The sequence below is a fragment of the Macrotis lagotis genome, chromosome 1, assembly GCF_037893015.1.
Source record: "Macrotis lagotis isolate mMagLag1 chromosome 1, bilby.v1.9.chrom.fasta, whole genome shotgun sequence".
NCBI classification, from domain to species: domain Eukaryota; kingdom Metazoa; phylum Chordata; class Mammalia; order Peramelemorphia; family Peramelidae; genus Macrotis; species Macrotis lagotis.
The window spans coordinates 424813114-424831262 of record NC_133658.1 but is presented as its reverse complement, the minus strand read 5'-3'; the positions used below and the strand labels follow the sequence as shown (position 1 = coordinate 424831262).

The following is an 18149-nucleotide window of genomic DNA, read 5'->3' as shown; positions in this document are numbered from 1 at the left end:
AATTCTTGACTAACCATTCTGAGGTTCAATTTCCTTATTAATAAAATACTGATAATAATACCTGTAAAACCCAACTTGCAAATGGAGTGTTTATTGTAAAGAAAGTGCTTTCTAAAGTTCTCGAGAAAGGAGAGTTGTCCTTATCTTTGCATGGTAAATCCTGAACAGAAAAAAATGAAATTTCTGTCTAGTCAAAGAGCAGAGAAATTTTTGATGAACAAATGACAGCAGGAAAGACATGTGGTTGTTTGATCTGAATATCATACATTCAAATGCATCTGTGAAATCACTGATGTAGGCATTCTCTCCAATGATGCAGAACACAACCTCTCCATGTCTACTTATATTATGCAGCTCACGTCCATGTCTTCTCATAAGTTTGCCACAGGGGTCCACCGCTAGTTAAAGACTTTCCTCCTGTTCTCTTTATATCTCCAAACAATTAATGAAGTACATGGAAACAACAATATTGTGCCATACTGCAACCACATAACCAGCCCATATTGTTCTGTCCCTCCATATATTTAAGAATATTCTTAATTATTGAGAAATATTATTTTGTAATACTAAATGAAATTTTCCAGGGTTAAAAAAAGTTCTTCTCTGGCCATTGAAGATCTCAAAATAGAGAGAAAAAATATTTGGACTCAGAAGACTTGAGTTCTACATAAAAAAGTTCAAAATTATTGATAAAACAATACAAGTCTATGCTAGAACCACTGATGCTAATGAGGCCAAAGTTGATCAGTTATGAAGACCTACAACATCTTCTAGAAACAACACTAAAATAGATGTCATACTAAAGGTTGGAATGATAAAGTAGGACATCAAAAGATCATTGGAATGAAAGGTAAATTTGTTCTTTGAGTACAAAATGAAACAGAGATTAACAGCGTTTTGTCAATCTAACTGTGCTGTTGATAGTAAATGCTCTTTTGCAACAATCCAAAAGACTACACTGCACAAGGATATCAATAGATGGTCAACATAGAAATCAGACTGCATATATACTTTGCTGCCAAAGGTGAAGAAGCTCTAGTTAGTTAAGACAAAGGAACTGACTATGGCTCGGATCATGAGCTTCTTATTGCAAAATTCAGACAAATTGCAGATGGTAGAGGAAAACCATCAGACCACAGATGTGACCTAAATAGGATCCCTCATGAATATGTAGTGGAGGTGATGAACAGATTTAAGGGATTAGATTAGTGCCTGAAGAATTATGGACAGAGTTCTCAATATTGTATAGAAGTTAACAACACAAATAATTCCAAAACAAAGAAGAGTCAGAAAGCAAAATGGCTGTCTGATGAGGCTTTACAAATATCTGAGGAGAGAAGGAAAGTGAAAGAGAAAGGAAAAATGGAAATTTATCCCAACTGAATGTAGACTTCTAGAGAACAGCAAGGAGGGAAAGAATTTTTTTTTTGCATGAGTAGTACAAAGAAATAGAAGGAACAGATAGAATGGGAAAAACAAAGAGAGATATATTCAAGAAAATGAGAGATATCAAGGGAATGTTTCATATAAAAATGGATAAGATAAAAAATAAGAATCGTGAATATTTAACAGAAACAGAAGAGATTAAAAAGAATTGGCAAGAATACATAAAAGAATCATACAAGTAAAATCTCAGCATCAATGATAATGATGGTGTGGATACTGATTTAGAACATACAGAATTAAGTCAATTAAGGCCTTAGGAATCCCTGCTAACAATAAGACTAGTGAAGATGAAAGAAGCTCAGATGAGCTATTTAAAACACTAAAATATGATCTTGTTAAAGCACTACATTAAATATGCCAGCAACTTTGGAAAACATAACTATAGTTACTAGATGGGAAAAGATCAAATTATGTCCCACTCCTAAAGAAGGACAAATCCAAGGAATGTTCAAACTACCAAACAACTGCAGTAAGATTATGCTTAAGATTCTGCAAGCTAGGCTTCAGCAATATGTGAACCAAGAATTACCAGAAGAACAGGTTGGGCTTCGAGACTAAACTGTCAATATTTGCTTGAATTACAGAGAAAGCAAAGGAATTCTAGGGCAAAAGCACACATTTCTTTCTGCTTCACTGACTACACTAATGCCTTTGACTTTGGGGATTACAGTAAAATGTGGCAAATTCTGAAAGAGATGGGAGTACCAAATCATCTTATTTGTCTTCTGAGGAATTACAGATTCCTCAGAAGACAAATAAGATGATTATTTATACATAATGTTATATGTACAGTCAGACAAAGTTGCTATGTGGATAGATGCCTGAATATTGTTACAGGGAAGGTTTAAATAAATGACTGGTATCTAAACAAGAGATATCAATACAAAAAATTTTAAATAAAAAAAAGGTCTTGTCGAATTCCTGCTGAAAAGTCTTGATCTACATTTACTTATTCAGAACTAAGAAAGAAAGGCTAGAGAAATGAGAAGAGTCTATTAGGCCCCCAAATTTGACTTTGACAGGGTTTTTAAATTTAAAAGAAAGTAATTTCACATAAACATCAATAAGCTCAAGTTTTAGCAATGCATTCTTTTCCAACCTGGTGAGTAACGCATTACAGACAGCTGTTCATTTCCATCTGTGTGCACTGTGACTAAATCTTTTGTTTCTGTGTCAAACACAAACCACCTGTTAGAAAACAGAAGAAAAATGCATTAAATTCTTGCATAAGAAAGAATTTAAAATAGGTTTATTTAACTTAATCATTGAGTCATAATAACTAAGTCCACTGTAAAAGGAAAAGATCTCTAAATCTCTTTCAAATAGCCTTTGTACACATTTCAATGTAAAACTATTTTACTACCAATATCATATCACTTTGCTGTTTTTGTATTACAACCTAAGAGGGCTTATTATCTTGTGTAATAAAATTATCTTTTATGATCAACATATGATATGGAAATGTATTTCTTTAAGAAAAAAATACACAAGAGAAATGAGAATTATTATTGTGTTTTTGACATGAAGGGTATTGGGAAATATGTACCAATTTGGCATAAATTATTTTTATAGGTAAAATCCAATTAAAAATTTTTATGCTATGCAAAATTTCAAACTAATTTAATATACTCAGTTCAAAAGTATAAATTAGTCATGTAGAGTAAGGGCTTAAATAGAAATTATCAAGATAAATCTGTAGAATATATTTCTACTGGGCTAATTATGGAAATGTGGAATGTCAGAGGTTTGAGGAACCTAAGTGATCATCTAATTGAATTTCCTTTTTAAAGATGAAGGAACTGAGCTCATTAGATGAAGACTTCACAATCTAGAACAGTTCCCCATTTATCTACTTAAATAAGGACTAGACTTTCAGGTCTGTTTTCTGCTCTTGAGTAGAAAGAGCATTAAATTTGAAATCCTAAAACTTTGAACCTAGTTTCAAATCTCAGTTGTTGAGCATGTCACTTCCAGTTGAGGAAATTGTTCTAGCCTTAGGTAATTCTCTCCTAAATTTCTCATAGATGTAAAACATTCCAATCTAAGACATATGAAACAAAAGTTCCTGTGTGAATTATTCCTTGAACTTATAGCATGCTTCACCATCTGTTGCTAAAGATTAATATCTAAGACCCTTTCAGGAATTCCTCTAGTTCAAAACTATTTTTGTAATACTACTAAGATGTTATTTGCCTTCTAAAATACCTCTCCCTTTTTCAACCACATATCAGTGTGAAGCTGAATATTCTTCATATACTTCAAGGAAAACAATATAGCAACAGACTGAATTCAGAAGCAGAAATGAAAACCTGGTTATCTTTTATTAACTTGGACATAAGAGATTTGCAAAATATGTAAAATAATATTCTTTGCACTATATTTTTGTTTTTGAAAAGTTATTTTTCATAAAATGTTATGCCATGTAATTAATTTGATATTTCAATGAATAAATATGCTCAAAATTGTTAATTTTCATTTCCAAGGTGATAAATACAGATACGTATAACCTACATAAACAAAAGCTCTTTGGGATCCTCAATCTTTTTAATAATATAAAAAGGTTCTCAATAATTTTACAGATGTAAAGGAGTGTTAAGATAAAAAATTTTGAGAATCATTGTTTTACAGTCTAAAGACTAGCTCAGCATAGTTAAAAGTCAAATCAGAAGCTTAGATCAGGAGCAAATTCAGAGCTCTCTTCTTTGTCTTGCCACAAGTCTTGTTATAAACTAATGAATACCTATCAGGGATGAACTCTTAGGATTCAGAAACATTTTCAGTTTATTCAAGGCCTTTAGATCCATAAGGAGAGACCTAAGGTCATACTAAGGGATGAGATAGGATCTCTTGCTCCTTCCTTTTCTCCCTCCTTAGTTACCTCAGTTACAATACTGAAAGATTTCAAAGGCAGTGATAATAGATAATATCATGCTTCTCAAACAATTAATTGTGTATTCTCTATGGGAAGCAAGGAAAATTTGACTAGTACATGTCATCTCTGAGACCATCACTGTACAAATAAGAAAGTAATGGGCAGTTATTTTCAGTGAAGTGCTTGCTCCTGCCCCCATGAACTTTGAGCAAGTCATCTGGTTTCCCTGAATCAAAGTATTCTCGTGTTAAATGATGTAGTTAGTCTAGATTGCCTCTGACTCTTCTAGATGGCCTCTTTTTTTTTTATGTTTTTGCAAGGCAAACAGGGTTAAGTGGCTTGCCCAAGGCCACACAGCTAGGTAATTATTAAGTGTCTGAGACCGGATTTGAACCCAAGTACTCCTGACTCCAGGGCCAGTGCTTTATCCACTGTGCCACCTAGCCACCCCCTAGATTGCCTTTTGCCCTAGATTGATAATCATATAATTTTTAAGGATGAAGACCTGGAGGTTTGCTGTGTCCAACCCTCCTGAGGCCTTGGCTGGCCTTCAATCCTTCACATGTAGATAAAAACTTTGTAAATGCCTTTCCCTCCACCCTCGATCTGCCCTGCTTTTCCTAGTATGGCCAATAATTTAGTCAGTCACCAGGCATTTATTATATCCTTATTATTATTTGTCAGGCATAATATTAAGCTCTAGAGATACAAATAAAGGTCAAAACATGGTCCCTAACTTCAAGGAATTCATATTCTAATGAGGAAGACAATATGATAATAATTACGTACATATCAGGAATACACATGCTATATGTGCAATGGACAATTCAATAATGGACTTTTTTTTTCCTTAGGACTTTTTTTGGGGGGCAAAATAGTTTAAGTAGGTATTGTTGTGGCTAAGGGAGATAAGGGAGAGAGATTAGCAACAGCAGCTGACAAGAGAGAATAAGTAGTAAGAAAAGATATAGGAGTAAGAGAGGTTATCATGCTCCCCAAGAGTGGGCTGACCTCCCAAAGGAAGATGAGCCATCAAAGTGAAAGCAGTAAGGAAGAATAGAGGGACAGGAACAGGAGAGGTTATTAAGGGAATGATGCTCCTCAAAGGAAGACAAGCCTAGTATTTCTTACTCAAAAAATATCTTGTCTAGAATAGGTCCTAAACAGGAAGTGACTTGTCCAAGAACTGATTTTATATATGTGTATATATAAACACATATAAAAATACACAAATGGAAATAAATATCTTTATATACATATATGTATCTGTATACACACACACACACACACACACACACACACACGTTCAGAGCCTGGGAAGATGGAGGTTCTTTCACCAGTAATAGGAATGTTGGGAAGATGAGATGGTTTGGGGTTAAGGTAAGTTCTTTTTGGATATACTAAATTTGAGATATTTTCAGTGATGCAGAACTGAGCTCAGGAAAAAGATAAAGGTTGAATATTTAGATTTTTGGAATCAACTATGTAGAGATAATTGAACTAATGGAAGCTAATGAAATCACCATGAGATAGTACAGAGGGATAAGTGGAGAGAGGTCAGGACATACCTTTGGGTGTGACTAGGCTGAAAATCTAGCTAAGACTGGGAAACATTTTTATACAGGTAAGAGGAGAATCAGGAGAGAGCAGTGTTAACAAAAACTAGAGAGGAAAGAGTATCCAGAAAAAGATGGTGATACACAGTGTCATTTACACTTCACATATTTGTGTGTCATCCTTGCACAGGGGCCATGCTAATCTTCTCTATATCATTCCAATTTTAGTATATGTACTGCCAAAGTGAGCACCAACAGTGTCATTTGGAAAGGCATTTGCTGTTAAATTCAGAAATTAAAATAGGAATCTACTTTTTGTTTAAAGGAAAATTCGGCAAACTCAAAGATTCAAAATAATTCTATTTCACTTCCCCTTTTGAGATAGATATCAGTTTCCTTATCTGTAAAATGAAGGGGATGGTGAAGTAGATAACCTCCAAAGTCCTGTCAAATCTAGATCTAATAACCTATTATTTATGACATTGTTTATCTCTAATATTTTATGTTTTAACAAAATCTCTTACTTTCAATATAAAAAAAACTAACAGAAAGAGTGAAGCTGCCTATAGAATACTCATTTTTAAATACTAATATATTGGCACCCATTATGTCCTTAAACCAATACAAAGGGTAGCAACCAAAGGGACAATGTAAAAGGGTAGGTCTAGGTTTAAGGGAATGTAAGTCTTCTGTATTCAATTCTAGATCTCATTTTCCTCATTTGTCATCACTATATTCTGGACACCTGGAAAATGTTAATCAGGCTTTAGCCTTAACCACCTAGGTATCAGGAGGTACATCCAAGTTGGGCAAGAATCTGGAAAAACTTGGTTTAAATCATAAGCAAATGATAAAGTAGCGTCATGAAACATTCTATTGAGCTTATCAGACTCCATTCTTGAGACAATCAATGCTCCTTAATATCTGATTGATATTTTCTCACCCTTTTTTTAAAATTTCCATAAAGACAAATCCGAAATGTTACATTTTGGAAAGGAAAATAAACACAAAACATATTTGATTGGAAAACTTAGTAACCCCTTTCAATAAAGAACAACAAAGAATATGTAAAAATGTTTATAAGAAGATACCAAGAAAAAAGTTAATTATGAATGCTGAGCTTTGCTTGTGATTTGCACCTAGTTCTTGACAAAGTCAAAGGACTCTTTAAAAAAATACAGTCAAGTGCTCAACTGGGCTATGTTTCTGGGAGAAATCTAATTTTTCAGTGAGCTACTGAAACACAAAGAAATGCATTTATAAGTCTTACCTTCCAGTTAACGTTCCAATTGCAATGACAGATCCTGAAGGATGAAAACCAGAGGACTGTGCGGGATCCTAAAATATTTCAGAAGAAGTATAAATTAGCAGCCAGAAAATTTTATTCATATTAAACAATAAAAATGGTCTTTTGCCTTAGTAAGATGTCATACTAAACTGTTTTCAAAGAGAAAATTTTTTCTTACTCATTTTAAAATGATGTCATATTTCAGGAAGAAACAATGAAGTAGAGCAGAAGAAGCTCTTGACTATGAGTTGGGAGAACTGGTTTCTAATTCTGGCAGTGAAAACAGTATGTGACTTTGGATAATCCACTTTTGCTCTCTGGGTCTCAGTGGTGATACTAAGAGCAATGGGCACACGTTTTAAGAGATAGAATTAATTTTAATGTGAATAGTAGTCAGCATTTTCTGAATTGCCTTTATTGTTTCTGGAGAGATGTTAGGAACCAGAAAGATTCCACAACAGGATACATAACAAATTCTGTGAATCACACCAAGATGTACTAGAAATTAGAATTCTATGATTTTCTCTAAAACAGAATGGGCAATGGAAACTGTCTTGTTCTGAATGTACTTTGGAATAGGAAGCCACATGATAGAATGGGGTGGGCTATTTAGGCACTGACAATAAGATTTATTCCTTCCTTTGTCCATGTTTTGGAACTTCCTGGAGGTCATGAAGATGATGGGATTGAATGGCTAACTTTCAGGATCACATGGGAAAGCACAGAGAGAGATAACTGGTATTGCCCTGAAGTCTTGGAAACAACTAAGATAAAAGGAGGCTCTTATTCAAGACAAGTGAAAAGTCTGAGAAGGCCAGAGATGGCTCCTTCATATAGGAAGACTTTATTTCTTTTCCAGTTTATTTTATTTAAGATAAACTATCCAATTACATTTGCTAAGTTGGCTTTGCTGATTAATCAATAGCATACCCCCTTAGAACACTATACCCACAGGGTATAGAGTTACACGGTCTACTCACAGTTACTCCCTTAATCTAGGTCCATATCACCTCTTACCTAGACTATTGCAATGACTTCCTAATTGGTTTTCCTACCACAAATCTCCTTGTTTTAACATTCTTTTTTTTTAACTGCGAATTCTAAATTTTCTCTCTCCCTCAACTTCCTTCTCAGTGATAAGGGAAGCAATTTGATACAGATGGACACATGTGCAGTCATGCAAAACATATTTCCATATTAGTCATGCTATGAAAGAAAACAAAAAACCGACAAGAAAAATAAGAAAAAAGATATACTTCAATTTGCTTTCATACTCCATCAGTTCTTTCTCTGAAGGTGAATAGCATTTTTTTTTTATCAAAACCCCTTTTGAATTCTCCCAGGTCATTGTATTGCTGAGAATAGCTAAGTCCTTCACAATGGATCATCATATATTATTGCTATTTCTGTGTTCATTGTTCTGGTTCTGCTCACTTTCATTTTGCATTAGATAACATATTTCTTTCCAAGGTTTTCCTGAAACTAACTCTCATCATTTCTCATAGTACACTGGTATTCAATCACAATTATAATTGGTTCAGTCATGCCTCAATTTCCAATATTTTGCCACAACAAAAAAGAGCTCCTTTAAATGTTTTCATACATAAAACTTTTTTCCTTTTTTAAAGAAATCTCTTTGGGAATCAATCTGAATAATGGTATTTCTGGGTAAAGGAATATGCAGTTTTATAATCCTTTGGATATAGTTCCAATTATTTTCCAGAATGGTTGGATCAGTTCATAACTCCATCAATAGTGTTTGTTTGTCCCAATTGTCCCAAATCCCTCCAATATTTGTCATTTTTTCTGTCATATTAGTCAATTTGATAGATGTGAGGGGGTATCATGGAATTGTTTTAATTTGCCTTTCTCTATTCCATGGAGATTTAGAGCATTTTTTAATGTGACTTTGATTTTTTCAACAGAAAACTACCTATTCATCTCTTTTAATCATTTATCAATTGGAGAATGACTTGTATTCATATAAATTTGACTCTGTTCTTTAAATGTTTAAGAATAAGATTTTATCAAAGAAACTTGCTATAATTTTTTTCAGTTATGGTTACTATATATTTCCTTCCATCCCATTTTTTCCTTCTTTATCCTTCTCTCTTTCCTTTTACCCTGTCCCTCTTCAAAAGTATTTTGCTTCTAAGGATCACCTCCCCTCAACTAATACCCCACCCCTACCCCTCCTACCTTCCTGTTAGGGCAGGGGTAGGGGAAGCTCTAGCCCAAGGCAACTGCATGAAGGACTCAAAATTCAATAAATCTAGTAGCTTTTTAGGGGTGAATTAAATATTTGATGAAATATGGCCCCTGAATGATGTTTTACATACATACATACATACATACATACTATATATATGTGTGTATATATATGTATATATATATATATATATTCACTTGGCCTTGGCAGAAGGGCAATAACTATCCTTGCTGTAGAGTAAGATAGTTGTCTATATCAAACCAAGTGTGTATGTTATTCCTTCTTTGAGTCAATTCCGTTTAGAGTAAGTTTTAAATGTGATCTGCAACCTCATATCCCAACTTCCTCTCTACTATATAAGATCTTTTCACCTCTTTTACATGAGATAACTTACCCTATTCTACTTTTCTTTTCCCCTTTCTTCCATTGCATCCCTTTCTTATTTCTTAATTTTATTTTTTATATGTCATTCCATCATAATCAACTCACACTCAAGTGCTCTAAATACTCCTCCTGTTCTAATAATGATAAAGTTCTTAGAAGTTACAAGTGTCATCTTTCCATAAAGGGATATAAACAGTTTAACCTGATAGAATCCCTTATGATTTTTCTTTCCTTTTTTATCTTTTTATACTTCTCTTGAGCCTTATATTTGAAAGTTTAATTTTCTATTCACTTTTCATCTTTTCATTAGGAATGCTTGAAACTCCTCTATTTCATTAAATATAGATTCCCCCCCCCCAAATATTATACTTGGTTTTGTTGGTTGGATAATTCTTGATTGTAATCCTGGCTCCACTGTCCTCCAGAATATCATATTCTAAGCTCTCTCATCTTTTAATGTAGAACTGCTAAATCTTCTGTGATCCTAATTATGGTTCTATGATACTTGAATTGTTTCTTTCTGATGGCTTGCAATATTTTCTTGACCTGTCAGTCAAATTCTGAAATTTGGCTATAATATTTCTGGAAGTTTTCATTTTGGGATCTCAGGAATTGATTTCAATTTCTATTTTATCCTCTGGATCTAGGATATCAGGGCAGTATTTCTTGAAAAATGATTTCTAGGTTCTTTTTTTTTTTAGATTATGATTTTCTGGTAACACAATACATTTTGTTTGTTTTTTAGATTTTTTTTTGCAAAGTAATGGGGTTAAGTGGCTTGCCCAAGGCCACACAGCTAGGTAATTATTAAGTGTCTGAGGCTGCATTTGAACTCAGGTACTCCTGACTCCAGGGCCGGTGCTCTATCCACTGCACCACACCACCTAGCTGCTCCAATACTATACTTCTTATATTTTCTTTCATTGATCTATTTTCCAAGTCAGTTATTTTTTTCAATGAGATAATTCACATTTTCTTTTGTTTTTTGTTCTTTTGACTTTGTTTTATTATTTCCTTTTTCTTTTTTTAAAATATTAAGGCAATGGGGTAAAGTGACTTGTCCAAGGTCACACAGCTAGGTAATTATTAAGTATCCGAGCCTGGATCTGAACGCAGGTTGTCCTGACTCCAGGGCCGGTGATCTAACCACTAAGCAGCCTAGCTGCCCCTGTTCTATTGTTTCTTGATGTCTCATTAGCTTCTAGTTGCCCAATTCTCATTGTTAAGGAGCTATTTTGTTCAATGAGTATATGTACCTCCTTTTCCATTTGACAAATTCTACTTTTTAGGGAATTCTTTTTTTTCTTGTTTTTTGTTTTCGTTTTTAGGTTTTTGCAAGGCAAATGGGGTTAAGTGGCTTGCCCAAGGCCACACAGCTAGGTAATTATTAAGTGTCTGAGACCGGATTTGAACCCAGGTACTCCTGACTCTAAGGCTGGTGCTTTATCCACTACGCCAGCTAGCCACCCCTTGGGAATTCTTTTCATCAGGAGATTTTTGTACTCTATCATTTGGCCTATTCTGTTTTTTTAAAGTATTATTTCCATCAGTATTTTTATGTCTTCTTTACTAGGCTAATTCTTTTTTCATAATTTTCTTGCAACATTCTCATTTCTTTCCCCAATTCTCCCCCTACCTCTTTTTTATTTTTAAAATCTTTTTTTGAAATCTTTCATGTATCTTTTTAGCCTGGAGACTTCTGAGTTGGGGTTTTTTGTTTTTTTTGTTTTTTTGATTTTTCAAGGCAATGGGGTTAAGTGGCTTGCCCAAGGACACACGGCTAGGTAATTAGTGTCTGAGGTCAGATTTGAACCCAGGTACTCCTGACTCCAAGGCTGGTGCTCTATTCACTGTGCTACCTAGCTACCCCTGAGTTGGGTTTTTTTTTTGAGGCTTTTCATGTAGTTAATTTGATTTTGTTGTCTTCTGTGTTTGCGTTCACCTTTTTTGTCACCATAGTTGCTTTCTATGGTAAGATTCTTTGTTAGTTTCTAATTTTCTAGCATATTTCTTGCCTTTTACCTTGGCTCTGTAACTTTAGTGGAAGGGGCAAAGTTCCAAGCTTCTGTTTTTAGAGCTAGTTCTGGGGGACTGTAAGTATTCAATTCTTCCAAGGTGATATGATCTGAGGGGAGGTGTGGCCACTGTCTTCCTGGCCTATGCTCTGGTCTTTGATCACCAGTATTTTTCCTCTTGGAACTGTGATCATTGTCCCTGCTACTGCTAGACTTTCTATTGCCTTGAGACTATGACACAGATGCACTTATGGGCAATGAAATAAACTGGCAACCCAGGGTCAGAAAAGGGTTCTCTGTAATCTTCTGACCAGTTGTCCAATCCTTCCAATCCTTTTACCGTCTGTGGGCTAAATGCTATGGAATGCTTCTGATTCAGTTATCACCAGTTCAGACCTTTTGCTGACTTGCTTGGGTGTAGCCTGCGCTGGACTGAACTTTACTATCATCCCAATGAGACAGAATTTTCCTGCTAATCTTTGAAACTGTCTTGGGCTAGAAAACTATTTCACTCCATCCTTCTCTTGGTTTTGCTATTTCAGGATTTATTTTGTGATTCCATTTAAAGTTGTTTGGAGGGGAGTTTGGAAGGGCTCTGGTGAGCTCTTGCCTTTATAATCTTGGTTCCCCATCCCCTAAAGTCATTTTTTCAAAGTATAAATCTAACCATTTCACTCCTCTACTCAATAAGCTTCAATGGCTTTTCATTACCTATAGTAGTACATATAAACTTCTGTTTAGCTCTAAAGTTTTTTCACAATCTGGTCCTAATCCATCTTCCCAACCTAACATTATTTCCCTTTCCATTTGCTACAGTCCAGTCAGACTAGTCTTGCTGTCTTTGTCTGGCTCAAAAGATGTTGTCTTCTGTCTCTTAGCATCTTTTATTTTCTTCATAACTCAACTCAAACCCTTCCTGATTCTCATAACTTATGCTAATATCTTCTCTCCACAAATTACCATGAATATGTTTTGTATATATTTTGTTCATACTTATGTATATGTTGTCTTCCCTGATAGACTGCCCTCCTTGAAGGTCAGGGAATGTTTCACTTTTCTCTTTCTATTCCCTTTTTATCTCTTTTGTCTAGTACAGTTTGTAGAACACAGTAGGTGCTTAATAAATGCTTGTGGAGAACCTGATTAAATATTTAAATTCAGGGAGCTATGATGAGAGAAGGGAGCCCAGGTAAAGGGCGTGGGAGTTCATGAGCTATGGAGAAACAACAGGTTTCATATTTTAATATTTTGAACAATATTCCCCTACATTGATCTTTATGGTCATTTCTGAGTCCAGAAATGTTTAGCTTAGTTTAAATGCTCATATTAGAAAAAATATTAGAATGCTACACAATATGACCAGATTAATTTTGGATCCAGCTAATGGTGTTTAATCTAAATTGCTCAGTAACTTTGTGAAATGTTGGCTTGGTTACAGTAGCAAACACCTGAAGCTTTTGTAAGCAAAGTACCATCTGGTGGTCAGTGCTGATACTGCTGCCTCTTAGAAAAGTTATCAGTAGAATGCCTGAAAGAAACAGATAAGGCCTGATGACTCAAACAGTACCATCTGGTCAACCAGGCAGATAATACTTTCCACCTGTGAATAATAAAGTGTAGAAGTTCTTAGCCTTCCTTATATCATGGACTCTTTTTGCAGTTTGATGAAATTTGTGGATTCTTTCTCCAAATGTATTTTTAGTCACAAAAAACAAACCACATAGAATCACAATGGATACTGATTATAGTGAAATACTGTCTATAGATAAGAAGCCTATAGTAATTTGCTATCTGGTGCTATCTAAAATATATAGTAATTTTGAAGTTTTAATTAATGTAAATATTTCAAGATATCTGCCACATAAATGTGATATGAAAAGTATCTGATTTCTACTGGTGACAAAGTCATAGGTACTGTAAATACTACTGTGATTTGTTGCCTATATCAATAATTGAAAGAAATTATACATGTCAGAGGTTTGCAAAAATAAAGACCTAATTTACTTTTTTTTGTCATCCAAATTTACAGACTTCTTGAAATATATTCATAGTTACCTTGTAGGGGAGATGGGAAAACATTCTTTGACACCAAGTTAAGAACTCTCAATATGATTTTTGGGTTGGCTTAAGGAAGCTGCAGGACCTAAAGTACCAAGAAGATAGGAAATTCCAAAATATAGCAAAGTCACACTAGGAAAAACTTTCTAACAATTGGAGTTATGCCAAAGTGAAGTTGACTGTTTCCAAAAGTAATGATTTCCTATTCTTGAGAATTTTCAAATAAAAGTTGGCAGAATGTTATTGAGGATATTTCTATTTATGGAGTTTCCTTCCAAAATGAGATTCTGTGATTTACTAATCTCTAATGTCTCTTTCAACATCACATTCAGGTTGCATCTTCAATAGTAGGATGAAAATCTTCATCCTTCTAACATCTTGTTAAATCTATATACTGAATGGTTTCTTTTTCAAATAAAAGTTGCTGTTTATTGCTGTAAATAAAATTTATTATTCTATAATGTTTAAGGATATTTTTGTTACAAGGGAAATGATTGAGTAAACTAAAAGATACTTTTAGGGATAAACATAAATACTTTTGTTTAGCTATAAAGTCTTTGACAATCTGGTCCTAACCTACCCTCCTCATCTAACATTATTCCTCTTTTCATTCTCTGCAGTACAGTCAGACTGTGAGACCAAAAGATCAGAAGATTCTGATTGATTATTCTTATATCATGTTTTCTTGGATTAACTATGTCCTTGGATAGGAGTGAGTAAATGGGTTAACAAAAATGGAGGACTTCAGGTCACATGACCAAGAAGATGGAGAACTAAACATTTTCTCTTATCCTCAGAACTCTCAACTCTCTTAAAATATAGAAATCGTGTTGCAGAGAGAAAGCAGTTTCACCTGTCTCCACATATCTTAGATACCTAGAACCAAAGAAGGCAAAAGTTTCCTGAACTGACAATTTCACTCATGTGCACTCTGTAGCTCACCCCCCACTGTCCAACATGCATGGCTGCCACCAGCGAGGTTATGCTAGCTCACCTGCCCCTGCCTTGTAACAAAGCGGCCCCACATTTTGACCCCATTTGGAGATCCAAACAACACACTGCATACATTTGCTGAGGTTGTAATAGTTCTTTGGCAATGTAACAGAACTCCATTCCACTCTCTGAACCCCCCACTCAGTACTATGGAGAGCCTTCTATATCACTGGGCCAGAGAAGAGAGAAACATGGACAATGGGGCAGAATTCCATATGGCGAGAGGAGGGGAAGGAGATCTGTGTGTATGGCACTTCGCTAAGCTGGAGGGTAAAAGTTCCAGCATATAGGTGGGGTCAGTTCTGTTTCCCAGAAAATTATTTGGGGCAGGGAGCTAGGTAGCCAGTTTATCATGAATGCCCAGCATGAAGGAGGCTGAGATGCCTTGAGATCAAGAACCCAAGGGAAACACCATCAGAGGGGAGGGAATCAAAAGAAAGTAATAGGGGAAAATAAGGGAAAAAGGACTGAAATTATTACCATTTTTCTTAGGAGAAGAAAACTCAAAGACCTTAAGCATAAGCAGATAAATCAACAAGGAAGAAAATATGACCTCTAGATTTAGTAAATAATTGTGGGTATCTATAAAGAAATATTGTAGGGGCGGAGCCAAGATGGCAGCATGAAGGCAACATTCCCTGGGAACTCCTTCCCCACAAACTCCAAAAAAACAAAGATGGCTCTAGCCAAAATTTAGAGGGGCAGAACCCACAGAAAGACTGAGTGATACATTTTCCCAGTCCAAGATAACTTAGAATTTCTGTGGGAAAGGTGTGTTTCACCAGAGGGTTGGGAAAAAAGCCATGGCTGCAGAGCAGCGCAACTCAACTCAACTCAACTCAGCTCAGCTCAGCTCAGCACAGCACAGCCCAGCCCAGCCCAGCAATCACTAATAACAGCTTGAAGGGGCAGGGAGAGAACTCTGCTGCACCTGGGTGAGTGCAGGGTGAGGAGCCCTGGCTGCAGAACCTGCAGCCTGCACCCCCCAGAGACTGTAAGGGAAGTCTGCAGAGATTTCTCTGCTCTCCCCAGGGGTAGGACTCTCCTGTTTGCCTACACTCAGATATTGCCTTTTAGGCTTCCATACTAAATAACCAAGCTGGATCTCTCCTTATAGCCCCAGGGCAGAGGGCAGTGCTGTGGTCATCTACATATCAAAGCACAGGCTAGAGAGCATAAGACCTTGGAGGAATAAAGGTCCCAGTGGGGTATCCCCCCCAAATATAACCCTAAAGCCTTGTAAGTGCTGTAATGGGCTGAGGAAATGAGTAAATAACAGAAAAAGAAGAATCTGACCATAGAGAATTATGGAAGATCAAAACACATACTCAGATGATGACAAAATTGAAGCTTCCATATCCAAAACCTCCAAGAGAAATAGAAAATGGGCTCAGACTATGGATGAGCTCAAAAAAGACTTTGAAAAGCAATTAAGGGAGGTGGAGGAAAAATTGGGAGGAGAAATGAGAGTGATGTAGAAAAATCATGAAAACCAAATCAAAAACTTGGTGAAAGATATACAAAAAAAATACTGAAGAAAATAATTTATTAAAAACCAGTTTAGGGGTGGCTAGGTGGCATAGTGAATAAAGCACAGGCCCTGGAGTCAGGAGTACCTGGGTTCAAATCCGGTCTCAGACACTTAATAATTACCTAGCTGTGTGGCCTTGGGCAAGCCACTTAACCCCGTTTGCCTTGCACAAACCTTAAAAAACAAAAACAAAAACCAGTTTAGGCCTATTGGAAAAAGCAAAACAAAAGGCAGATGAAGAGAAGAATGCCTTAAAAGGCAGAACTGGCCAGTTGGAAAAGGAGATAAAAAAGCTCTCTGAAGAAAATAACTCCTTCAAATGCAGAATGGAACTAAAGGATGCTGACTTTGCAAGAAATCAGGAAGAAATAAAACTCTTCCAAAAAAAGCCAAAAATTAGAAGAAAATGTGAAATATCTCATTGGAAAAACAACCGACCTTGAAAACAGATCCAGAAGAAATAATTTAAAAATGATTGGGCTATCCAAAAGCCACAACCAGGAGAAGAGCCTAGACTTCATTTTTCAAGAAATGATACAGCAAAATTACCCTGAGATCCTAGAAGCAGAGGGTAAAATAGAAATCGAGAGAATTCACCAGTCAGCCCCTGAAAGAGATCCCAAAAGAAAAACTTCCAGAAATATTATAGCCAAATTCCCAAACTCCCAAATCAAAGAGAAAATTCTAAAAGCTGCCAGAAACAAACAATCCAACTATGGAGGCTCCACAGGATTACACAGGATCTGGCAGCATCTACATGAAGGGCTCGGAGGGACTGGAATAAGATATTCCGGAAGGAAAAAGATCTTGGTTTACAACTGAGAATCAACTACCCAGCAAAACTGAACATCCTCTTTCAGGGAGAAAAGATGGACTTTCAATGAAACTGAGGATTTTCAAACTTTCCTACTGAGATGACCAGAGCTGAGCAGAAAGTTTGATCTCCAAGTACAGGACTCTGGTGAACCATAGAGGGAGTGGAAGAGAGGGACTAACTTTGAGGAACTTGATGATTATGAACTGTTTGTATTCCTGCATGGGAAGAAGATATTGATAACTCATATGTTTCTCATTTATAAGAGCTGTTAGAAGGAGCATATATAGACAGGACATAGGAAGGAGCAGAATATAATGGTATGATGTGGTAAAGGGATGGAGTCAATGGGTGATGGGGGAAAGTACTGAGAGGAAGGAAAAGGAGATGGAAAAGGAGATAATGAAGAAGCCGAGAGATTTCACATAACAGTCAAGAAAAAAGCTTTTTCAATGGAGTGGAGTGGGGCAAGGCAAGGGGAAATGAGTGAGTCTTCATTCTCATTGGAAATGGCTCAGGGAGGAAATGACATACACACTTAATAGGGTGAGGAAATCTATCTTGCCCTGGAGAAGGATGGGAGGACAGGGACGGGATGGGGGGGGGGATGGGGGAATAGGTGATAGAAGGGAGGGAAGATTGAGGGAGAGGGTACTCAGATTCAACACACTTTTGGACAGGGTTAGGATGAAAGGGGAGAGAGAGAGAGAGAGAGAGAGAGAGAGAATAGAATAAATGAGAGTGGGGAGAAATAGAGTGGAGGTACAGCTAGTAATGATAGCAACTGAGGAAAAAATATTGAAGCAACTTCTCTGGTAGACTTATGATAAAGAAAGCAACTCACCCCAGAGACAGAGCCATTGAAATCTGAACACAAACTGAAGTACAATTTTTTTTCCTTTCTCTGTATTCTTGAGGTTTCTCATCTTCTTGGGGGGAGGGGGTTTATGTTTATTCTTATATTTACTCTTATAACATTCAAT

At 36.0% G+C, this 18149-nt stretch overlaps 1 protein-coding gene and 1 non-coding gene across 12 annotated transcripts in view; both read right to left on the bottom strand.

Annotated features, from left to right (window-relative positions):
• The window catches only part of EML1 (EMAP like 1), a 311896-nt gene that overhangs the window by 27301 nt on the left and 266446 nt on the right, over positions 1-18149 (bottom strand). For all 11 annotated transcript variants that reach the window (XM_074213065.1, XM_074213063.1, XM_074213064.1 and 8 more), the window contains 2 exons: positions 7145-7212; positions 2546-2634 (listed from right to left, as the gene is read on the bottom strand). In XM_074213065.1, coding sequence (XP_074069166.1) covers positions 2546-2634; positions 7145-7212 — 157 coding nt within the window. The remainder of the gene's footprint in view (positions 1-2545; positions 2635-7144; positions 7213-18149) is intronic.
• On the bottom strand, positions 6020-6126 carry LOC141510429 (U6 spliceosomal RNA). Its single transcript, XR_012474918.1, has one exon. It is a non-coding gene; the product is annotated as a U6 spliceosomal RNA (small nuclear RNA).